At 40.0% G+C, this 25,281-nt stretch overlaps 2 protein-coding genes across 4 annotated transcripts; one reads left to right on the top strand and one right to left on the bottom strand.

Moving 5' to 3' along the window:
• The first annotated feature begins 473 nt into the window (after positions 1–473).
• On the top strand, positions 474–13,815 carry LOC122972409 (choline-phosphate cytidylyltransferase B-like). Of its 2 annotated transcripts, none has more exons than XM_044339493.1 (8): positions 474–1,045; positions 6,019–6,118; positions 7,386–7,502; positions 7,636–7,787; positions 8,038–8,116; positions 8,230–8,372; positions 9,155–9,343; positions 9,627–13,815. In XM_044339493.1, the coding sequence occupies exons 1-8, from the start codon at positions 965–967 to the stop codon at positions 9,849–9,851; spliced, it is 1,086 nt and encodes a 361-aa protein (XP_044195428.1). In that variant the 5' UTR covers positions 474–964; the 3' UTR covers positions 9,852–13,815. The 2 variants fall into 2 exon arrangements, with proteins under 2 accessions (XP_044195428.1, XP_044195429.1); XM_044339494.1 differs by lacking the exon at positions 474–1,045 and adding an exon at positions 2,728–2,863.
• Positions 11,733–24,252, bottom strand: pdk3a (pyruvate dehydrogenase kinase, isozyme 3a). 2 transcript variants are annotated; one of them, XM_044339490.1, is made up of 12 exons: positions 23,880–24,252; positions 19,602–19,743; positions 19,409–19,480; positions 18,209–18,393; positions 18,019–18,108; positions 17,536–17,613; positions 17,218–17,294; positions 16,983–17,084; positions 15,153–15,260; positions 14,906–15,019; positions 14,499–14,619; positions 11,733–12,370 (listed from the first exon to the last, which is right to left on the bottom strand). In XM_044339490.1, the coding sequence occupies exons 1-12, from the start codon at positions 23,983–23,985 to the stop codon at positions 12,324–12,326; spliced, it is 1,242 nt and encodes a 413-aa protein (XP_044195425.1). In that variant the 5' UTR covers positions 23,986–24,252; the 3' UTR covers positions 11,733–12,323. The 2 variants fall into 2 exon arrangements, with proteins under 2 accessions (XP_044195425.1, XP_044195426.1); XM_044339491.1 differs by having other exon boundaries at positions 12,296–12,370; positions 14,433–14,619; positions 23,880–24,235.
• Between the last annotated feature and the right edge of the window lie 1,029 nt (positions 24,253–25,281).

Here is a 25,281-nt window from a genome sequence, read left to right as displayed (position 1 = left end):
GTATACATCTCTTACATATAGTAAGAGATGTGCCAAATACAATAAAATTTTGAAAAAAAAAAATTAAATCTAATATGGACTAGTGTTGTATGAGCTTCCAAATTGTGACTTCATGGTGTCTGTACTTTGTTATAATCTAGGAGGAATAACATACAACCATAACCTCAAATTAGGATCCTCAGATTATAGGATTAGGCCAGTAGTCTGCCTCTTTTTCAAAGTATGCCTGTGTATCCCGATGAAACTGGTTTCCATAGCGACCAGGCGGGATTTTGGAGGGCACAATAGATCCTGTCCCAGATTGGGGCCACAGAGACACTACAGTGCATCCAATAATGAAAACACAAAGGACGTTTTGTCCTTCAACCCCACAGCCCACTTTGGCTTTTTATACCCTAAATCAGGGTGATAATTTATTATATATTTATCCTATATTGGGTTCAGCCACCATCTTGGTGACTTTAATAGCAATTTTATGCGCTTGCTGACAATAATCTAGCTAATATAGACTATTTTGTTGTAAATGAATAGACCTATTTGTTGTTGTTCTTCTAAACTGTATGTTCTATCATTCTTGTTTGGTGAGAGACACATTATTTATTAAGTTTTCTTTTTAAGATTAGACAACAATGTAGCAGATTACATCTCTGAATCAAGATATCCACAATTGCATAATAGGAGGGGTGTATATGAATGTACGGCCTAATAGCCGTCTGGTCTACTGTAAGGTCTACTATACTGTGGCCCACACTTGTCGCAGCTCATCAGCTGTGAGCAGCTGATCTGTCCTTTGCACAGACTGGACGGACAGGCGGGCAGTCATCGCACTGCTGCACTTGGCCGCTGCGCTGGAGCACAGACAGAAACTCCTGCCTGTTAGACTCAGCAGCAAGCAGAAAACCGGACAGAGAAGAAAGGGCCAAAACCGATATCCACATATTTATCCGGTGTGGTTTTGTGCGCCATGGTGAAACAGCGACGCACCAGAGCGCGTTCCTGTTGCGCAGATGTTGCTCGCCTATGTTGCAGAAAAGGACCATTGAAGGTAAGTCTGCTCACTTAAAACATTTTAGTTTCGGGGTGTCTATTCTGTCTTGTTATTCTAGTCGAGTCGGTGCGTTTCAGTGAGAGGGAAGTTTGCCAAGTAGGCTAAGATGGACAGTCTCAAAAAAGAAGGAGAAAAGTTGTGTTTATATCAATGTTTGAGTTTTAGACTATGCTCTACTCTATGCAGCTAACATATTTTATTGTGCTGAATATGTAAAATAGCCTATAATCTAATCTGTATGACGCTGCGGCTTAGTTTTACTCAAAAATACGCCAACATCTTGTCGGATACACCAAAACATGGCAAATAAAGCGCACTCACCCGTAATGGATCGATTTTTATTGTAAACTCTGAAATTAATTGTTTATAAACAGAATATTATTTCCTGATAAGGTTTCACAGAATTTTAAAGCTCCAAGAGGAAACATTGTCTATAATTATTCATGCTAAGACGCTTTTATGTCATGTTAAATCTAAACTAAAGTGTTTCCTAGTCAGTGAACAAGCAGTGATAGTCGGTGCCATCTCACTAATGGTGCTATAGTCGCCTCCACCAATCCTCGTCGTTTATACTGCTCGACTGCTGTAGCTGCTCTCTGATTGGTCCTTTCTTGGAGCTCTCTCCTCTTTTCTGTCGCCATGGCAAGCAAAGATCGTATATTATAGCGATAACTCACTCACAGCTCACAAGTCTGACGGGATAATCTTATGCAGTTAAAGGACAGGTTCACAGTTTTTCATGTTTGTCTTAAAACAACAGTCAGGTGTCCATATGAACAGTGAAAGAGGTTTCCCTCACTGCAATCATTCCTCCTGTTCATACTGGCTATTAAAAGATCCCCTTCAAATGTGCTTTCAATGTAAGTGATGGGGGCCAAAATCCACAGTGTGTCCACTCAGTCATTCTGTGTAAAAATGCAATTAAAAGTTTATCTGAAGCTTATAGTAGGTTTCAACAGTCTGAGTTAGTCATATAAAGTGGATATCTGCCACATTTACAGTCTTTTTAGCATCAAATTCCCTCTTTGTGTTTCCTTAGACAGTGTTTCCCTGTTGGGCTGTGGTAGTATAGTAACAGAAGTATAGTAACAAAAAGAGGGACTTTGGCACTAAAAAGACTGTAACATTGAAAGAGATCTACTTGATTTGACTCATTTAGACAACTGAAGCTTCATATTAGCTTCAGATAAACTTTTAAATACATTTTTGCACAGAAGGAGGCTTGTGGATTTTGGCCTCCATCACTTACATTGTAAGTACATTATGAAAGGATCTTCTAATGGTCAGTATTAAAAGGAGGAATGATTACAGCAAGAAAAACCTATTTCAAAGTACATTTGGGCACCTGAAAAAAAAAGGTGAAGTCGTCCTTTAAATAATTTCATTTCTCATGTGGCTTATTTCTGCATTGTTTTTCATAGAAAAGTGATCTTTTTCCTAAAGTTGCATGTAACTGATTGATGACTGACTCGGCCTGGTCACTTCCACTTGAAGCCCAATGTCTGGGGTGCCAAGAAACAAGTGCGGAGTGAGAGCTCTTTGCAGCCTCTTCCTCTCTGCAGCAAGGGATCAGAGTGGAGGAGGAGGAGGAGGAGGAGAGGGGAGGACAGACAGAGAGGCAGAGCAGTGAGTGGGTGGGGGAGGGGGGGAGGTGGAGGGGGGGGTGGGCAGAGGAAGGAGAAAGAGGCAGAGTGGTGAAGAGAGAGGCATCGTCTCACTGATGCTGAGTCACATAACAGAGGGACCACAGCCGCATCCCATGAGTCTTTGGGAATAATGGAGGAGCTCGAACACACCTGCCCACATCCTCGGACGGTAGGGCTTCTGTGGATGTGTGTTTTTCTTGTGCGTACATGTCTTGCGGTATGTGTGACAGGCAGAGAAAGGAAGACAAAGGGTCCTGCTTTCTCCCCTGTTACGAAACACATCCCCCTATAGCATGTGCCTGTGGGAGATGCTCAGAATGCTGAGTGGACAGTGTGTGTGTGTGTGTGTGTGTGTTCGCTCTAGTGTGTGCCAAAGGAGGAGGGGAAGACAGAAAAAAGAGGTGTTTCAATCATCCTGTGTTTGTCTCTCGTCTCTCCTTCTCTTTGCTCCTGTAGCGTGGTTCCTTCTCTTGTGCCTTCATGTTTGTCTCCATATTTGCTTTCTCCTCTCCCCTGTCTTCACTCCGGCCTCTCTCCGTTCGTGAGAGACAGTCCCCGTCTCTGGTGCCATTGTTTTGTCGTGCCCTGTGTGTCCCCGTGTTTCTGTTTTTTCAGCTTTAATCCTCCTTATGCCAGATGTTCTTTGCTTGTGCCAGAGTAGGCTTTACTGAGCGCGCTCATGCTGCTCGTCCTGATAGGCCCCTGTGTTCCTGGACAGTCAGGTTTAAGCTTTACCATCTGCTCTGCGTTAAACGTTTGTAAGCTACCTCTTAGTTCTCACTATGCCCAAGAAATAATAGGTGATGAGGATGCTCCCTCAGCCCCATCCTCCCTGCTTCTCTTCTGCTGCAGCTCCTGTTGGATTCTGACACTTCTTGGATGTAAATAGACAGGTCAGCACATGAGAGGTTGAATTGTTTAACTGTGCAAGGATGTGATGCACAAATAAGGGAAGGTAGACAAAATAAAGGTAGTCTCACATCCATGGCAGTGTTAAAAATTAATCTAACTGCACTGTACTCTGCATTTGTGTTGGCTGAGGTCATATGCTGTTACTTTTGACAGATAGTCGCATGCATGACCTTTGAAATCCACTCCTTCACTTCTAATATAGTCTTGTTCCAGACCTCTGAGTCCCTGTCTACACTGTGATTTTGTCAGAAGTGAAAACAAAATGGCAACTACAGCTAACCAAAGGGCATGCTGTGACTTAGGAATGCTTTATGTATTTTGTGTGCATATAAGTGCAACGTCGCAGCTCCTCAAAGATTTATTGAGTGATTTATAAGGAAAGTGCAAGATTGCAAACAGCCAGTCCTGACATCCAATTAAATAAAAACACAATAAGGCTAAAACCTTATTTCCATTCATTCAAAATGAAGATCTGACATAATGAGCTACTGGTTTCTCTGGCTGCAGTATCATCTGCATTGGTTACAGGATTGCATGCATGGACAACAATAATACTCAGTTTCACACTGGAGTTCTGGGATTTTATCGCTTTGGTGCCAAAATGTTCAATGACGTTCTCATTTTGGCCTTAGTGTACAAAATGAATCCTAGTCCGTTAACACTTTCTGGCCCTAAATGAAGTCACTTGTTCATGATTTTGCTGTTGTCTGACAAAAGAAACAGAGGGCAGGTACATGTTGCCAGAATTTGCGGAGAAATATGGATTATACAAGAAACTTTCCTCAATGTGGCAGGTTTCTTTCAGGGATCCCATATGCTGAAATGGTTCTGATACTGACCCTAATAAGAGGATTAGGTATCTGCCATCATGTGATTTGTCAGTGTCATTATAAAATTCAGCGTTTTATTCATGCAGTGACTACGGGCCACCAACTAAGTTTTTAGTGGCCCCATGTTTCCTTACAACTCCAGATCCAATTGCAGCGATGTATACAAATTTTGGAAAAGGAGAGCACAGGTATTGGGTTAGAGGTAAGATATCAGGGGGAAAAAAGTTGGATTGGTGCATCCCTGTTTTCTTTCTCCATGAAAAAAATTATATTATACCAATAATTTCTGAAGGATCTAGAATAAAATTTACCTCCATTATATTGTCGTAGAGGCCTAAATCTTGATGAAATCTTGAGACGAATAAAATATCTTTAAAAAAATAATGGTAAACTATCTAAATGGCTACATGCAGCTTTGGGTGATGTGAAGTTGAACATGTTTAGAATACAGATACAGCCAATACAGCCAAATCTGCTTCCCTTAACTCATTGTTGGAACTTAATTTTCATAAACAAATTACACAAATTCACCTGTAATTCAAATTCCATTTGTATTCCTTGGTCCGCCCCTCTCTTTGTTCATGGAACATGTTGTCATGCCAGACTGTGGTTTTGATGCAGTTCCTGGAGGATATGTTGACGTCAGTCGCCCATGTTGTCCATAGAGACTGAATCTGTTTCCATCTTTTTTTTTATCCTCCTCTCACACTCCCACAGCTTTCTGCTCTGCACTGACTCGGATTCTCTTTGACTGGTGTGAATGAGATTCAGTGAATATTCCCTGCAGTCAACAGATGGCACACAAAGACAATTTTTGTCAGGGAGGCTCACACTGCAACACTTTAACCTTGATGTAGTTTTAACGCCTACAAACAAGTATCACCCATTACTTGACTTGCCCTTCTTTCTTACTCTCTCTTGTCCTTTTCCCGCTGTCTTTTATTCATTCTGTCACTATCACTGTCAACCTTTTCCTTCACTTTTTTCTATCTTCTTCTCCCCCTCTCATTTAATATTTGCCATCATCTTTCCCTCCCTTCTTCTTTTGCATCAATAAGACAAAGAGGACAACCAAACCTACTGGCTCAGCAGACTTTAATTTACATTTAATTGTCTGACAAAAAATAATTGTTTTCTCCATGTCCAGTTTATGACAGAAGTCATCTGCATCTTGACCTCTTCTGTCTAATTCGTCCCTTCGTTCTTTAGTTCATTCCTGCAAGACCTTCACCAACAGATCAATAGCTCTGCCCTTGTTTTCTGCCACATAAAAATACACACATACAGTATGCTACACAAAGAAGTAAATGTTAGCTCACACGCAGAGTGATCAATAACACTGAGTGCAGCGCTGTCTGTCTCTCAATCCATTGTCCCGATATGGAGCAGGCATCAGCTGTGGTCAATAATGTAATGGAGGTTACTGTAAGTGGAATGAGCTTGGAAAGGGAGACATATTATGCACCATTGAGGGAATGTGTGGATGTTTTCCTGCGTACATTTTTTCCTCTCCCAGACTAAGATGTCTGTGCTGAATTTTACCCCTCTCTCGCTAACCCGCTGTCTTTTTTGCCTCTCTCAGACTCTGACAGAGCCTGCCATCTTTGCCAGGGAGACCAGTTGTGATTGTCGCGCCCCTCATGAGAAACTCACCATCGCCCAGGCCCGCAGAGGCACCCCAGGTAGACCTCCTCCTGCTTTTCCTCCTTCCAGCTTCATGTTCATCTTTAGTCACCTTCATCTGTTCTGTTTACAGTCTTCTACACATGCAAACATCACATTTACTACTTTTTTTTTTAACTATATCTGCTACTTATACTACTACTATTACAGCTTTTTCTAGTACAACTGGTACACTTTTACTACTACGACTACAACAACTGTTAGTGCAGCTGTTACTCCTTCAGCTATTTCTAGTGCTATACCACTTGATACCACCTGATACTCCTCTGATGATGTTACTACTGTGGCTACCACTGCTATTACTTCTTTTACTACATGTATTACTATGACTGGAGTTACTGCTACATCTACCTCTACTCATAGCCTACTGCTAATTCTGCTATATTTACCACAGCTTTTTCCTATATTACTGTGCTTCTGTGCTGCTACATTAATCATTATAATAGCAGTATTATCATTTCTACTACTAATACCAATGCACTTGCTCAGATGGTAGTATTATGTTTTTGGCAAAGTATGTGTTATAGAAGTTACACAACATGTGTTGGCCAATAGTGAAACTATCTGCTACTACTACTTCTAGTAATATCATTATGTCATCATAATGACTATGCAATACTACAGTAACTAATGAGCATTAAGTCTGGATTACCGATGGGGCAAAGTGGCTACAGCACTCTGGGTACCAAAGCTCCAGTCTTACTCCATGTTAATTAGTTTTTGCAAGTTTAATTGAACATTTGTTCAGGAATATGCACCACTAAAGCACAATAAATGGCATAATAAGGGCCTGAAGGTTCTTTCCTGCTTTATTACCTAATCTTGGCAGGACCCTCACTGCGTTGAAATCTAGTTTTAAGACTTTATTGTTCCATTTTTTTTACTTGTTTATTGCTTATTGCTATTTGAATGTGTGAAATGATATTGCGACACAACAAATCCGGGTTCAGGTAGTATTCTAGCATAAAAAACTGTACACATTGCAAAGAGAGTGGAAGGTTAGTAAGGGCCCAGCTGCTCATTTTCGTTGTAGAGCCCCCTTGCAGGTTAATATGACCATGCCTAAAAATAAATAACATGCTGTCAAAGAAAGAATGTTAATGATACATTTATTTTCATAAATATCAATGACACTGTAAAGGAGATTTTGATATTTTTATTTAAGCAAAAAACATGTGTAATGTCGCACATTACTCTCACTATAGTGCCCCTGCAGGTAGTTCTGATTATTTACGACTGTTTTGGTGTGTTTCTGTGTGTTTTCAGTGGATCGGCCAGTCAGAGTGTATGCAGATGGCATATTTGATCTGTTCCACTCCGGCCACGCTCGCGCCCTCATGCAGGCCAAGAACCTCTTCCCCAACACCTACCTCATAGTGGGAGGTAGGACAGACCAACTGATATGCACACACACCCTTGAATTCCTTCACTTAATACAGCCTATACATTCCTCTAACTGATAAGCATAATACAATCATATGTTTTGTGTGTGTGCCCTGCCATGTGCTTGCAACAGTGTGCAGTGATGAGCTAACCCATAAGTACAAGGGTTTCACGGTCATGACAGAGATCGAACGTTACGAAGCCCTGAGACACTGCCGCTATGTTGATGAGGTTTTGAGAGACGCACCTTGGACGCTCACACCTGAATTTCTTGAGAAACACAAGGTGCGTGTGTGTGTTTACAGATTGAGTGTTAAACTGTGCATGAAGCATCCAAGGCTTTTTTTTATATAAATGTGTGGAATACAACCCTTGTCATGCACTTCTTGGAGCCTGCACAACTTGTAAATCCCTATCTTGCAACCTACTTTATGTTCATGTGAGTTTTTTGTTTTGTTTTTTGTTTTAACTATGTGTGTGTCTACCAGTGCAGTGTTTTCTGCCATACAGTATGTGTCCTTTGATTGTTTCTCAGATCGATTTTGTGGCTCATGATGATATCCCATACTCCTCAGCAGGAAGTGAGGACGTGTATAAACACATCAAGGAGGCAGGTCAGTGTGTGATGCTCTAAGAAGATAAGCACATAATTATATATTTCTTATTTTATAAAAAGTATACGTGGGGGGGCTGATGTCAAAAACTGTGTTTTGTGTGCGTGTACCAGGAATGTTTGTGCCTACACAGCGGACAGAGGGAATCTCAACCTCAGACTTAATTACTAGAATTGTCAGAGACTATGACGTCTATGCCCGACGCAACCTCCAACGCGGCTACACGGCCAAGGAGCTCAACGTCAGCTACATCAATGTGAGTCCATGATCAGTTCTCCATGTTACCATAATGGTGTAATGCTGGCTGCTGTGTTGAAAATAGTGTACTAGTATTATTACAATATGGTATTTTAAAGTATGATAACTTCTCTTTTTAAATAAAATCAAATCTAATCAAGTTTATTGTCATTTTACCATACATCTCTGTGTAAGGCAGAATGAGAGAGCTGGGATCAATAATTACACTCATTTATAAACAATAACTCGTATTTTTTGAAGGATTCAGCAGTTATACACACTGTTTAATAGTTTATTTTGGCATTTGGCCAGTTAAATAAAGTCACAGATACACAAATATGTAATGCAGAATATATAGGATATGAAAGTTTGTCATGTCAAGATCATGTTAGCAGTAATTCTTAAGATACCTGAGTATCTCCATATTCAAGGAAACATTTTTTCTTCCACAACATTGACAGAAAATAGGCAGTGAGAGTCATCCAACAAGGGTCCATAGCTAAATTCATACACTGGGCATCATGTTTACTGTACATGGTATATGGCTTAATTTGTAATAGTGTAATATTTGTAGTATTTGTAATGTAACTATGGGAAACACTGTGAAAGTTGAAGTGAAAAAACATGCTCCAGTGTGGAAAATGTGTCTTTGAGGGTCACTTTTTGTTTAGTTAGGTATGACTAATTAATGAAATGCAATTTATTGTGTCTTAAAAGTGTGTCAGGGTGCAGTGACAAAATATTTGATTGAGGTTTTGATTCTTCAGCTTATTTTCTTTCTTCAACATTTGATCCCCTCAGGAGAAGAAGTACCGGCTGCAGAACCAAGTGGACCGAATGAAGGAAAGGGTTCGCACGGTCGAGGAGAAGAGCAAACATTTTGTTTACCGTGTGGAGGAGAAGAGTCACGACCTCATTCAGAAATGGGAAGAGAAATCCAGAGAGTTTATCGGCAACTTTCTAGAACTTTTCGGACCTGATGGGACTTGGGTAAGTAACTCTTTGATGATGGTAACATTGTCACTATATTTCTTTAGTGCCTTGTTGGTCTATTGTAGCTTTGTTCCTGGAAAAAAGTCAGATACTGATTGGTATTTTAAAAAAAAAAACTTTTTAAAGTGAATTTTAACTACATTTTGGCCAATTTTACACATTTTTTATAGTGTTCTTGGTGTTAAGGTGTTTAGCTTTCTTAAAATGTGATGTAGCTTATTGATACATGATCTGTTAGTACTAACATTAACTCTTTCTCTTCCTCTCTGTCCCTGAACAGAAACAGGTATTTCAAGAGCGCAGTGGACGAATGCTATCCTACGCTCTGTCTCCCAGGGAGTCTCCCTGCAACAGCCCTCCCCGCGAACTGTCTCCCCTGCGCTCTCCCTCTCCCCCGTCTCCCCCCGCTCGCTGGCACAACGCACGGCCTTCACCCCCAACCTCCCCTAAAGGAGCATCCGCCTCTATAAGCAGCATGAGTGAAGGTGATGAGGATGAGAAGTAGATGGACTGTGGAACACACACTTACAGCACACACACATACACACACACACACGCACACGCACACACACACACACACACACACACACACACATCACTCACAATACACTGCCTGGGAACTGCTCACATGTGCGCAAACACACACACACACACACACACACACACACACACACACACATATATATATATTCTCCTACAAACACTGGCTGGATACTGAAACCTCAAGGAAAGCTGCAAATATGCAAGGCAGACGGTCATCATGGGAAATGTAGTCCTGTGCTGCTGAGCTATGAAGCCATCACTGTCTCTGTTGTCTGGGCAACCAAGCAGGCAGAAAAGAGAAGAGGATGCAGGTTCATGCACACAGTGTCACACATCGTATGAAGGTCAAGAATCCTTTGCGGCATCTTTTCGAGAGGGTTTGCTCTGGATCGTCCAGTGCTGATAAGGACTGCTCATTACACCAACTCATTGTTTTTTTTGTCCTATTCTGTTTAGTTTAACATTTTCTCTTCAAGATGCCAAGATTTCTTGTATCTACTGTGACCGCTAGATGTGAACAGGCACAAAGTTACAGAAGATTGTGTGTGGAATTCAGTACTTCAGCTGTGAACTGACGGCAACTGGATTCATTCATCACTGTGTGAGGTTTGTGCTTGTTAAACTGACAGTTAGGAATTAAAGGAGAGACACTGGAAACCCTAGAGTAGTAGAGGCTATCCTGTGGACAACCTCTTGGCACTCACACACATAGTCAGTGCTAGTTTGCACCTTTTTAGCATAATTAATCGGCAAGGAACATAAGATTCAGTGATTCACAATCCTTGATTTACATGTTCCCATGCTACAGTAATGACCACCTTCAAAGACAGATTAAAACTAATCCCTAAAATGTAATGTTATTCCTAAAATGTATTTGAAACTGAGACGATCGGTGCAAAAAAAAAAAGGTGAGATCAAGCATCAGAGCTCTTGTATGAAAATTAATGTGAAATAAAATGTTTTGACATGATAGTGACTCTAAAAGGAGCCCCTAAAGATCTAATTCTTCTGCACCTTATCTATAAAATGCCTGTTAGATAATCCCGCAAACTTGATTGTGATGAGACAGAAAAAAATAGCCTTCATTTATTAGCTTCTTGAATGTAAATGTGAGTCTTTGAGACCGCACACACCTAGAGAGTAAATGTAATCACTCTAATTTGTAGTCACATGATATAAAAACACGCAGATCCCTCGTCACCAGTCATTTAGGACACACAATTATCATGCATTATGGTAACCTAATAGTAGAAAATTTTCACCAGAAAAAGCCATGCATTTTTTTTTTTTGAGATTTCCACGTTTTATCAGTCCATGTTTAGCAGACATTTTCGCTCTTTGGAAAATGATGTCAGCTGTCAATCAAACCTGGCAAACATGGAGACGCAGCCTTTCTCCAGGACTCTGATGATACTTGAACTATACCACTGTAATACTACTGTAATTGAAGCCCTCCAGGGGAACTGTCAGGTCCTCAAAAGCCGGAGCATCACCCTAACGTTTTCTTTGCTTTTATTGGAAATGTATGTAACAACTCTTTTGCTCAGGTCTGATCACCAGTGACCCATCCCAGGCCGGAGCACCACCCCCCTGACAATACAATACCCTAATGCAATGTAGAGACCTTAATGTCCTGTACGCACTACATGTTAATCTGCACTATATGTACAAACTTTGGGAATGTGTGTCTTTTTTTATTTTTTAAATTTTAATGTTCAAACGGCTTGATATGTAAATAAAACAAAAACGTATAACTGAATGTGAATTAAATATCAATACGTGTTCATTTCAACATTTTATCAGATCACAGAACACAAAAAAAAAACCAAACCAAACATTCAAGACAGATCACACACACGACAGCGATTTTCTTTATTGTCAGGTTTGACAATAGGTACTGTAAGTTGATCTCATGCTGAATCACATCATTGGACTGCTCTAGCACTCTTTTGGTGCGTGTTGATGTTGCATTAATTGCATATCTTTGCACGACTGCCTCCACAGTGAGGAGTTCATGCATACAAATACGTTTTTTTTTTTTTAAGCTGGAGGTACACTAGGATGGATAACAGAGCGATCACTCCACACTGGCTGCATACAGTATACAGCAAATACATTATTCATAGTTATATACACAGCATTTTTTTAAAAATACCATAGGTACAGAGACAGTCTTTAACAGTAGAGGTTGACAACAACTGAAGGTGGAAGATCCTCGGGCCTCTAAATCACATACAATGAATCGGGGCTTTTAAATGAGGAGGACTGTTGTCTCTAGCCTACAACACAGCACTTCCTTAACAGCAGGGTTGCCACTGAGAGTCGCTCAGTTAGACTGGCAGGTTACGAAGGCATTGGCAGTGATGAAATCTTACAGTGTGGCTAAAAGCTGAGGACCTACAGGATGAGAATTCTTTCCATACTGAAGCGTCTCTCAAACGTCTTCATTTACGCTCCTCTTTCTTTTCACATCAGGTGGCGCTGAAGGAGACGAGAAAAGGAAGTCACTTCATCTGAAATTCCCCCGTCATCTAGCCGATGCGGAACAAAGCTCTAACCTCTGGTCCAGGTTTGGGCAATGTTTCATTAAGATTTGGTCTATTTCACTCATTTCAAACACTCAATCTGTCAATCTTCTATTAATACAGAAATTCTTCATAGAGGTCTATAAACTGTTATTTGAAGGAAAAATATATGTGTACGGTTAGTAAAGTGCACTAATTTACTTCCTGAATATGATTAATGTGACAAAAATCGGATGATTTGACGAAATGTTTAAGTACCGAGACCACGTTTTCCCCTGCTGGCTTCTCCAAACACTCAACTTTTTGTATGTTGCTTGATTTCCTATCGTTTAAAGAAAGAAAAATGAAGTGGCCTGTCCACACACTTTTAAAAGTAATCAGAGAAAAATTATCAAAAGATCATATAAAGTAATCTGTTCCAAAGTCAAAAATAAACAGTAAAAGAAAACAGTACACAATGCTGAAAAAGTAGTTCATTAATGGCGCCTTTGTTTCTGGATAAAATAAATTACAATGTGTCCGCTATCAATTTCTTCTGGATTTTAGCTGTATCCTCTAATTCTGTTGTTTCAACTCATGATTATAAAACAAAAGCACATTGTTAAAATACACAAGCATTGTTCAAACTCATTCAGAAGACTGTTAGGATTAATAATACTATAAGCAAGACGCACGGCTGACTGGAAACGGCATTGTTAGGAGTCCAAGCGACATGTGAGCATGCTCTGTGTCCACCGTGGCTGGTCTACACTTGTTTGCAGGATGACGTATGGAACGACGAAAGTGTGATGATGTAAATCCTGCTTTCATTGTCCTCGTTAGATGCAACAGGTCCGTACCCCTCTTTGAGAGCTTGTACAATACATGATGCTGGTGTGGTAGATGCTACATGCCAAAGCTGGCATGGTGGCGTTACATAAGCATCCTGAAGACGCTACTTTGGTCTTTAGTGTTTGCTAAATTACGTTGCAGAGCTGGGTTAATGTGTGAGCCGAGTTGTGGCTTGCAAGCGGAACTGTCTGATGTGGGTTAGAATCGCTGAAGGTGGAAGGTTGCATAACCAAAAATGAACAAAAACCCTTCCTTTTTAACGTTTTCCCTTTATAAATGATCCTAATGTTCCAGAGGAGCCTTCAAGGCAGACTTTTTAAAACATAATGTCATAAGTATCCAGAAGTAAGGCTTTCTCTCACTGACATAAAATTTAAATCCTGACTTCCTCTCTTTAAAAATAAGGTTACTTCTGATGCATTGCTTTCTGTTATTTTCCCAACAAAGCTATAATTTTCTCTCCTTTACATTGCAGCACACTAGATGATCACTCCGTTCCCCCCCCCCCAGGCTTAAATAGAGTGCAACAAAAACAAGTCTTTACTATGCCAATGACACACTGGCCTACTTGTGCGTTCAGTCAAAAGTGTCTCCCAAAGGAAGGAAATGAAACCTCCTCCTCTCCCCAGTCACACTGAAACTCAAACCCCTCTGACTCTGCTTGTGTGTGAGAGTGAGAAACAGAATACAAGCCTTCACTGGTGATGAGAAAGACACTCAATCAGCAGTGCAAGGCTTATTCAGCCACAGGGAGCCGCAGAAGACTCAGCAAAGCCAAGACAGGCTAAACTGTGCGTGAGACGGAGGAAGAGATAACTGTGATGAAATGAATTTAGCTTGAAATAATGGATATATAGAGGAGAAAATGGAGTTCACATTAGTAATGATTCATGGGAGTCAACTGGCTAAATGGCCAGATACTGAATGGGTTTAGGCAAAGGGGATCTATAATTTGGAAGAGGTTCATTTTAAACTGTCTTGGGAGAACCAGTGGTAATGCCACGACAATGAAAGCTAGCATGATGAAGGTCATTGCCATTGGGTACAGATATAAGTCAAGGTCATCCATTTTTCCAAAGGTTCAACCACTGGAATGTAAAAGCTAGTCTGATCCTAAACCAAGAGTTTTTACCCAAGGGCAACATTTCATCGAACATGCTCCAGGCAGAGTGCGGACATTTAGGCACCCAGACTAGGGCCAGGCTAGCAGGCCAGGCTAGCGAGTTATCTGTTGGCTTTGTATTTGGACTTGCTGGCATCACGCGGCTCTTTGCTGGGGTTGCTCCAATCGTCTGCCTCGGGACTGGTCTTGTAATGCCGCCACGCTGACTTGTTGAAGACAGGCAGGCGTTCGAAGGACTCGCTGGACAGGGCCTTTAAATAGAGGAAGAAAAACACAGGAGCCAATGAAAAATCAAGGTGATTAGTAGGAATAGTTCAACATTTGGGTAGCACATTTATTCACTTTCAGGCTGAGAGTTAGATGAGAAGATTAATACCATTTTCATATCTGTGCGTCGAGTACAATGTATTGTATGTAATGTAATGTACTGATCTTCTTATCTAAAACTGGGCAATAGTTCCCTAATGTTGAACTATTCCTTTAAACTCTGAGCAAGTATCATAATAACATGCTTCATATTTAGCTAGATCACTTTACCTTCAGATAGATGACAGCATCCGTGCCCACGCCCTCCATAGAGTAGAGCTTCAGATCCCCCTGGAAGTATCGGGCATAGAGCCTAGAAATTGGTAAACCGTAGCCAAAACCAGCCTGGATGCAGGAGGGGAGGGGGAGAATTTAATAACCAAGATGCAATGCCTTATATATCAAATACACGGGCTAAAATGATCACCAAGGTCAATACTGATTTGATTTTCATGTGTGTGTGTGTGTGTGTGTGTACCAGTGGGACAGCGCCTGGCTCCAGGCTTGGTGTAGGAGCGGTGGAGTACATGTAGTTAAACAGACGGTCTATCTTCCTCAGAGGAACTCCTCCTCCTCTGTCACTGATCTGGAGGAAGGGCATGGGAAAGATGAAGAGAAAGAGTCAGGCAGACGGACAAAGAAAAAGTTCAAACACCACAAAATATTAGTATAAGATTGAGATGTGTTTGTGCAGGGTGCGATCTGTGACAAAATCAGAGGGGGGGGGGCGTTGTTTTTGAAAAGTTCTTATTCAGGAAAATAAATCAGAACTACAGAGGGCCAATAGAGAGTATGCAGCCTATTAGTCTATTTCTTGCAGCTGTTACAGTAACATTTATAAAATAATTATGTACTTTAATAAAACAATTACAGAACTTGAACTGGACCACTGCATTTGTGGACACATAGGAGATGTGATCATATATAACAAAATAAAAGGTTACATACTAATTTAACATGCCAGAATAAATCCCCAAACACTCCTTTTAGTGCTGTGGATGGCGCAACTCAGCCAGACATGCCAATATACTTAATGTCATTCTTGCAAGTCACTGTTTAATTCAGCTCTACTGTTATGACCTTGAGAACGTCAGAGCATTTCCTGATGTATTTATTGTATGTACTTTAATTCTCTGCATGCACTGTGGATCTCTCTCTCCCTGTCTCTGGTGATCCTGCATCGGTGCCTGTGCGTGAAGGGCTGCAGGTGAGCTCGGCTAATCGAGTGATTGTGACTGTGTGAGTGTGTAGGTTGTTTCAGGGAACGGAGTGGTTCCAGCCTTTGAGCTTGCAGTTTTAAATGTGCATTGTGTAGAATTTAGTGGCATCTAGCGGAACAGACTTGGAAATGGAATATAGTATTCATAGGTATGTTTGATTAGTGTATAATCACCTAAAACTAAGAATTGTTGTGTTTTTGTTACCTTAGAATGAGCCCTTTATATCTACATAGGGAGCAGGTCTATATTGTACATAGATTTGCCAGATTGATAACCTAGGTTCAGTAGGGGTTTAATCCTTTTTTCTCCTGTCTTTATTAAGTTAGGAGTTAGGTTAACGACTTGTCTTTTTGTTCCTTTTTGTTCAAGTAGGTAATTTTAGGTTGCTCAGCTTGAGTTCCCTTTGGTTTATTGTTTTGCTGTCAGCCCACCCTGAAGCTAAAAGATTTGAAAATAAAACTTTAAAGAGCTGCAAATCCTTGCTGTTGCTGGTGGTTCTTGGGAGCTGGGAAGAGGGGAGTCTCGTCTTTAATGTTGCGCCAGGGTCTCCCCTAGGCCAGGTTGTAACACTATACGCAGCGCACAGCAAACTTCACTATTGAATAGTCTGCTTTGATGATGGACTTCTGTCTTCTTTTTATGCCTTTCCTGTGGAGGGGTCATCTGCGGAGTGTTGACCCTCTTTTACCCACATCTCTGCAAATCTCCGAGCAGAGAAGGAGGCTGATCCATTTACTGTGTCCTCACATAGCCTGGACGCAGTGTCATCTCTATTATCAGACAAGCATGAGTGCTGACAGTGAAAGTCCGTTTCTGATGTTATTTTTGTTTGCACTAATGACTGTTCTCACATTGCAGCCCTTCACTTAGATTTTTTTTTTTAATAGCCCATTTTTATTGAGATATTTTATATGGTCTATGGGCGAGGCAGCATAAGAAGCATCACTATGAGGGGGATACATTTTTGTCCCCATCGCAGATAAAAATAACTGAGCAGGGGTGGGGATATATAGACCAGAGAGGGGGGGGAATCCCAACCACCCCCCACCCCCCCGGTCTATCACACCCTGTGTGTGTGTCAGATTTACCTTTACGGAGAGATCCTCTTTACCCAGAGTGACTTTAGCTTTCACCGGTGGTAATCCCTCCTTACTGTTCTCATGAAGCTCCACGGTGGCTCTCATTGAATTCTACAAACACCCGCAGAGGTAATTAACTCAGCTCAGCACGAGCCCTTATAGAATTATGGTCGTATTACAGTTTAATTACATTTGGAGAGAGCTGGACAAGTAAGATAACAGCGATAGATGTTGCAATGCTCACCTTGAAGAGCTCAAACAACATGTGGAACAGATGAGAGGGCACATACACTGCCTGGATGGGCTTTTTAGGGGCCTTCACTGGAGGACAAATAAACAGAGGGTGTGAGAAGATGATATACACACACACTACACACACATACAAAGCTGGTTCTTTTGAAGTTAATGAGCTGGTAGACATTATAATCATTGTAGGACTAAATTTGGACTCCCATGCTGCACTCTAAAGTTAGTAAGTACACTGTTTCACCACAGCTGTGCGACAGAGATTACAGAGAGAAACAGTTAAATGCATGGACGGATGGAATATTGCAATTCTTACTGTTGAACTCTTCAATCTTGAGCTCAGGAGCAGCCAAATAGTACTTCTCACACAGCATCTTGGCCGTGTCATACGCATCTGATGGAAGTAAGCACAGAAAAAACAAGTCAGAGTAGAAAAATCTGAATAAATTGGTTGTTTATTCTGGATTCCTGCTACTGCTGATGACTGATGTTGCTTCTATTCCTCGCTAGGTCACTGAGAGTGCAGCTTTGTATCTGCGCTCCAGGAATTCCTTAAAAACTGTGATTAAGTAAATATGCATGGCTGAACTTGGTTTTGTTTGATTTGTGTCACTGCTGAGAGTGGCTGGTGTGATGTAGAACATAGTTGACTCAATTTTGCATAAGAACTGTGCAAATATTTGCAGCAATGTAAAAAAAAATCTAACCCATAGATAATAAAATACTCCCAACAGACAAAATATACACATACTGGCTGCTGCTCAGACTCAGATACAGATTATAGCCTCCTTTAACTCACCACTGACAACTTCAGCCACACTGCAGGTAGGATCAATACTGCCGATGTGTTTTGGATGAGCTGGATTGGTGTCATTACCAAACAGGAGTGCTGGGTAGAAACACATGTAAATAAAAGTTAGTCTTTCACAAAAAAATCAATCAGCCACTAGGATAGATACTTGTGATCCAAACAGATTATTGAGACTCACTGTGCTGATTGATGAGCATGCGGAACGAGATGCGGTTGGTGTAGAAGCGGTCGAGGAAATACTGGATGTTACTGCTGATGAAGGGGTCAAAGCCAAACCTCTCCTTGTACTCTATGACTCCCTGAGCCATGGTGGGAACCACATCGTTGTGACGGTTGCGGATCTCAATCAAGAGTTCAAGGAAGCTGATACAAAACGGTAACAACAAATTAAAATCAATTGACTTGCTAAAGGATAAAGCTGGTAATATTCTGCATTTTTCTAATTGTCAACAAATCCCATTACAGGACCAAAACAAACAATGAATTGATCCTACTAACAAGTATTAACTGTGTATGCCCGTTGCTGTGAATACTCACTTGAGCACCAAATGTGTATCAATCAGCAACTGAAAATAGTTCCCAACAAATGCACAATTTACTCCTGTTTGAGTAGCGTTTGCTAAAAACTACAGTGCCCAGCTGTTTTAGGAAATGACTGACTCGTTTTAAAAAATGAAATTATATCATACATTTGCCAGTCATTTTTTTAGATTTATTTCTGCAGTTGGAAGCAAAGAGCTTGCGGGTAAGAGACACAGGATAAAGAAGTCAGAGAGTAGAGAGACGGAGGAACACATGGATGATATAAGTCTTTTAATGGGATTTGTTGACAGTAAGACAGATATAGAATAACACCAGACTTATCCTTTAAAAAACATTTTGAAGTGGTCAATGGCGTTAGTAATACTGTAATTCATCAGAAATACAGTCTTTTTTTTTGGCTCCAACTCTTTAATTCGTTGTCTTCTTCATGAAGGTTTTTTTTATTTAATTTGAAGACCAACACAATTCACATTCAGGACGAGTACAAGCTTATCTTTACCGTTTCTTTCCTTTTCATTTCAAATGAACTGAACAATTCTTGGTGACAGGTACTCTAAACACACTCCCTTATCAAAATTCCTGCTTGTGTTTATCAGCCATGCGTGGTTGTTTATCTCACGGGCATTGTTATAGTATAAATACATATCATTAGCTGTACAGTCAGCAGAGATCTACTGTATGTGCACTAAGGGGATTAGCTGCAGTGGAGGAAGAACTCTAGACATAAAGACATAGGGCCGGTGCACAATAACTGGGTGTTTGATAAAGCTGTATTTACTGTACATTCTAGTTGCAATTATGAATCATTAACAGTATTCGGTGACTCATCACTCACTCATTCAGAGCGTGTGGGTCCTCTGGCTTTCTGTTCTCATAATCCAGCAGCTCCACAAAGCTCTGCATGTACCTAATAAAACAAACAGAGGTCAAAAGGCAACTTTTACACACTCTTCATAACACTACTATTACTGTAAACCTTATCGTCTGGCAGCGATATATACAGTTTATTTATGGCTGAAGTGTCTCACCATTTCTGGACCAGTCGGACAGAGGGCTGGCTGAGCAGGTTATCGGGTAGCAGGTTGACCTCTCTCATGGTGTTGGCAAGCCGCACCGGCAGCTCCTTACGCAGGAACATGAACGATGTTTTCTCACACGCATTGTCCCTGCCTGAAAGTGTAAAAATGATTAGTATTTGTGAAAGATACACCATTCTAAGTGATTGGAAATATCTGTAGCTTGGTATACACTTTCCAGTTGGGGGAATGAACTTTTGCCTCTTCAGAAATATTTGATCTTGCTGCTACAAGTCATATTGGTACACGGATTACATAATTCATGAGTTCAAAAGCTTGTTTTGTGTTTCTGTTATCATGTGAAAACCACGGCAACATTTATGAAAACCGCTAGGCCTCCTGGGCATGTGAAATGCTTCCAAAACTGATAAATCACCTGAAATACAAGCAGCAGTTGTCCAATCCTCAGAAGTTACATTTTTTCCACATACTAACAATTATTTGCCAAGTAAAACAACCTTTAATATAATAAGTTACCTACTAAAGAGGCTGGCAGAGAAGGTAAACTGATCAGCCACAGCTAAGTATGTGATTGGGAGCTGTAGCCTTTAATATGATACCTAAAACACTATTAGCTACTTGGCTGGAACTGTATTTACTGTCGGCCAACATTAGTTTGAACAGTCTATGCTGAACTGTACAAGGAAATTATAAATCTTGTTACCCGGTTGAGCAGGGAAGTCATGGAAAGGTTAGTGGGATTTATGTTTTTTTTGGTCTGAACAGGAAAAGCTGAATCTCTCCAAAAAGGATTACGTGTAAACATCCTTGAATTCTTAACCAAAATGTAATGTACACAGCCTCCTCTTATGATGTGTGCATGCAGCATGGAAGCATACGAACGCTGTTAAAGCTCAGTAGAGAAAACCTATTCACACAGTGAAAATGCTTTCTGGTTCTCCCAGCTATTAAAAAAAAAAAGGAAGAATGGTCAATCAAACAGAACAGAAACGTTTTGCAGCTTGTGTTACGGGAAACCTGTTGAAAGCAGGAATTAGTGCAGATACTGTGTTTCCCTCCTGTGCAGAAGAGAAGATGTGCTGTTATATTAGTATCTTAAAAACATCAACGATTTGGTAGAATAAAAAGGAAGTGTCCCATCATCTCAGCCAGGCTTCCCCTGATTCAGCAGTATACAGGGAAGGCTGGGGCTCGTAAAATTGCAGAACGAGGCAGTGGAACCACCGAACACTGATTCAGCCCTGGTATGACACACACATTCTGCTAATTTGTCAGCCGCTGACGATCCTTGGATGATGCCTCACTTGTTCCCTTTTCGAAACATCCTAATACCCTTCGCACTGCTAGTCTCTCTCAAGTGAATAGCATTACTGCTGACAATCTCCTCCATGCTAACAAGTGTGTGTACGACACACATCCAAGCCACAGCTGTGAGAACAAATTACGTAACGGAGATGACTGTGTTTAATCAGAGATGGATTAAGAAAAGCTTTGAGTGCAGCCAGAAAACACACAATTAATAACTGTCATCTTGCCTTTCAAGTCTCATGCCAGAGTCTAGCACACTTATTGACACCACAATGCACAAAAGGTTCCATTTTAAGCATTTGTTTACCTCAAAAGACCCATCATATTACTTTCATTTGTGTAATACTACACTAGAATGATGCACAATCTAAATTACCTCATAAAGACTGCAATAAAACCACAAAGATAAGTAAACCTTGTTAAGAAATAAGAAAAACACAGGGTTAACTCAAGTGGGTGGAGGTGTTTCATCGTCCGATGCAGACAGTGAGGGGGGGGGGGGGGGGGGGGTGGATACATATATGCAATAAAGCAGACTGTCCCATGTTGACATGGTAAACAAAGCTATCATGCAAAGCCATCAGATTGCACCACTTGTTCAGTTACGGGGTGTGTCACTGAACACCAAATTCAAATGTCACATCTGATCATAACAAAGTATAACGTTTCATGACAGCTTGTAGCAGACTTCTACTATTAATAAACTTGTGGAAGCTACTTTCCTGTCTATAATTGATTATGGTGACTTACTGTATATGAATGCAGCCTCCTCCATCTTATGGGGCCTTCATTCAGTGTATCATACATCTCTATGTTTCATAACAAATGCAATGTCCCTTAGTCACCATTGCATTCTTAATGATTTGGTGGGGTTGGACATCATTGACCCCTCACGGACAACAGCACTGGTATATTTTTATCTATAAAGCGATACTGGGTAAAACTTCCAGCTTACGTCTGTACCCTTCTCTGTTTCAGCTCTGCTACCAGCTACGCTCCTCCAAGTGGTTGTTTTTTTAATGTACCCGGGTTTTGATAGATCTGGGGAAAACTGCATTTTCTTACTATGTACTTTGGGTATGGAATAATCTGCAAAAAAATCTAAAATTAGAAACTTTTATATCCATTGATGAATTAAGTCCATCATAAAGAATGTGGTGATGGAGGCATGTGGTTGTTTTTCTTGAGAGGTCACTGTGTTTGAATAGCTGTTCTTCTGTTTCATTGTGAATTTTTATAGGCTATATCATGTTGTTGCATTTTAATATGTTGTTATTTTATATGGCTGCTACCTTGGCCAGGTCTCTCTTGTAAAGGAGATTTTTTTTTTTTATCTCAGTGGGACTTCCTGGTAAGATAAAGGTAAAATAAATAAAATAAAAATAACAACCCAGAGTTAACCTGTGACACCATCAAATACATAAAAACAATAACAAAATACAAGGTAATAAGCAAGTCATTCCTTAAAAGGGTCATTCAATGGAAACTGTTCAGATTGGGAATTGGAATTTTAAGATTTTTGATCATAGCTAAACGTAGAATTTTATGTTTCATAGCATGAAGAATACCTGCAATAAAACATATTTTGCAAGCTAAGGCACTATTTTCTTAAATTTAATTTTGAACTAAAGCCTGTGATGGGGTGGAAAGATTCAAAGTAATATGGCTGAAATTCTCTCTGTGGTCAAAGCTAACGGTAAATGCTAGACTGGATGGGCTGGAGGGACAAACTCTCGCAAGTGCAGTTAGAATTAGGATTAGGCTTAAAGTTAGGGTTCAGGTTAAGATAAGGGTTAGGGTTAGGGTTCAGGTTCAGGTTAAGTTTACGGTTAAGATTAAGGTTAAGGTTAAGGTTCAGGTTCAAGTTCAGGTTCAGGTTAAGTTTAAGGTTAAGGTTAGTGTTAGCTTAAGGTTAAGGTTAGCGTACAAATCTCGCGAGAGTTTCACAAATCGTCACATGCAGTCTAAACGCTTCTCTTGTAGAGACTGAGGACAATCTCCCAGGTTTTGTTGTTAAAACTGGGTGGAAACAATTAGAGAGTTTAAAAAAGAACCCTGCACTCCAGAACCAATCCAAAGTCCTTGGGGGTCTTTAGGAAATGCAGTTCACTATGGAGGAGAATGGGGTGGAGAGCATCATTTCTGGTAAGGCGTGTCCTTGACAAAACATAAGACGGCGTAGGTTTGTTAGCGGCTGCTCTTGCCACCATTCAAGCAACTACTTTGCATTTAGAAATCCCCAGACTTCAGTAGATGGAGATCTAAGATTGCCTGGTATTGCAAGACTAATCTAGCACTGACCAAAGCTAACACTACACTTAGCATGCAGCTAAATTAAAAAAAATTATGTTCATAGAAATACATTTTGAAAATTTCATTAAATAATTGTTTTCCCCATGTTTTTTTGAGTGATGGGGTGAATATGTTATGCTTGACAGAGAAGGTTTTAAAGAAAAAATGTACCAAAAAAAAAAGAGAAACTCAAAACTCTTCAAACTCTGATGATGTAATTTCCTTTTAGTGATGTCACTTAAATGAACAGTACATATTTTGGCGCAGGTGTGATGGGGTGGAAAATTAACTATATGGACACACATAAATCATGCTATTTTAACCAAAATGTTTTTTTTCTTAATTTGATTAACACATTTCCCATGAAGAGGGAAGCACCGATGCTCCTAAACACAACAAAGTCTGAGATTGATGCAATATTTATTGAGTTTTACTTCACACGAATGTGAGAAAAGGTCAGAACAGACATGAGAACATGACTATAGTTTAACAGAAAACAGTTAAAAATATAAAAACTGTTATTATTATTTTACTCCATGCTAGTAAACACACTTGAATGAGTGTGTTCAGCCACTGAAAACAATATTGACAGTTTATACTGCCTCGTTTGGGGGCCCCAAACTGAACAGGTTTCATGGACCCACTTAAGAGATGACAGCCAAAACTCACCAAAATCCAAAAACTGCTTGATGGAGAGCGGGGACGGTGAAAACCTGGAGTAATACTCGATTTTGGGGTTGGTGTTTTTCAGCAGAGACGAAATGAAAATCCTCATTTTGAAAGTTTAATGGTGAAGCCTGGCTCTGACCGTGAGAATGAGACTCTGAGGAAACAACACGACCATCTCATCGGCCGCAGTGTTGACAGCAGCACACATGTGTCCCAGCAGCAAAACGAAGCGATCAATTAATGTCCATAAGGATACATGATAGGGACACACAGACAATATGCTCTCCAGAGGGCTTCCTGGATCTACATTGTTGCTAATTCAGAGCAGCTCGGCACATCAAGCTTGTCAGAGTCAAAGATGACTTCCGCTTACATCTTTCTAAATAAATCTACAGTAGGGTGACAATTTCAAGTGCTTGAAAGAAACTGTGGTATAATGGCTTTATTAATTAATAATAATATACTGATTATTTATTGACTGAGCCGTTATTAGGAACATCTCTTGGGTTTGGTAACACTGTCTTTTTTATTATTTATTCTTTCAAACTTTTATTTACAAATTTACAGTAGGTTATTCATGTTAGAAATATATTTGAAAAAATAAACCAACTAACAGTAAAAATAGTAAAATAAACCAATAAAAATGAACCAATAAAAAATAAACTTATTAACCTTACAATAATTTAGAAAAACAGATTTAGGCCTATAAACTGGACCAGTCCATTTATTAACAATTTATCAGTATTTACAACTGCAAACTTGGTTGATTAATATAAGAATCCTTTATTGATGACTCATTAACATTTATATTTGCAGATGACTTACTCATTTTTGCTGATTGCTCATTAAAAGTGAAAAATCTTCAGCCATTTATTAATGAGTTAATTCACATTTGAAACTGCAAACTTCATCTTCTATTTTAGAACATGTCCTAATAAATCCATATAAGGGTGCCTTACTAAGAAGTGACGGCATATGTTTAATGGAAAATGTATAGGAGGTCTTTGCTTGATGAGAGTTAGGCTTACTGATGATTTATATGTATTATCTGAATACCATTCTTTTTTAGGATCACTCTCATAGACTATGACAGTATTATTTAGATTACCCACTTTTGTACTTTTTATTTTTTGTACATTTTCAGATACATAATTGAAGAATTAGACTATAAAGACTTTTGCTTTTAGATATTTATTACAGAAAGTGTATGAAACCCATGACAAAAAATAGTCACACATTCTGTCATTGTGTTACTTATGGATGGAATTATAGTTAAAATAAATGATTCCCCTTTTTGCTCGGAATTCCCTGGAAACCCCTCAAGAACCCTATGGGTCCCCGGACCCCACTTTGAGAACCACTGACATCAATGTCTCACAATTTCTATACCCCCATGCGATAG

Source organism: Thunnus albacares, chromosome 21 (assembly GCF_914725855.1).
Source record: "Thunnus albacares chromosome 21, fThuAlb1.1, whole genome shotgun sequence".
Classification (NCBI taxonomy): Eukaryota; Metazoa; Chordata; class Actinopteri; order Scombriformes; family Scombridae; genus Thunnus; species Thunnus albacares.
Note: the sequence above shows the minus strand (reverse complement) of the source record. Positions and strands in the feature narration are given on the sequence as shown.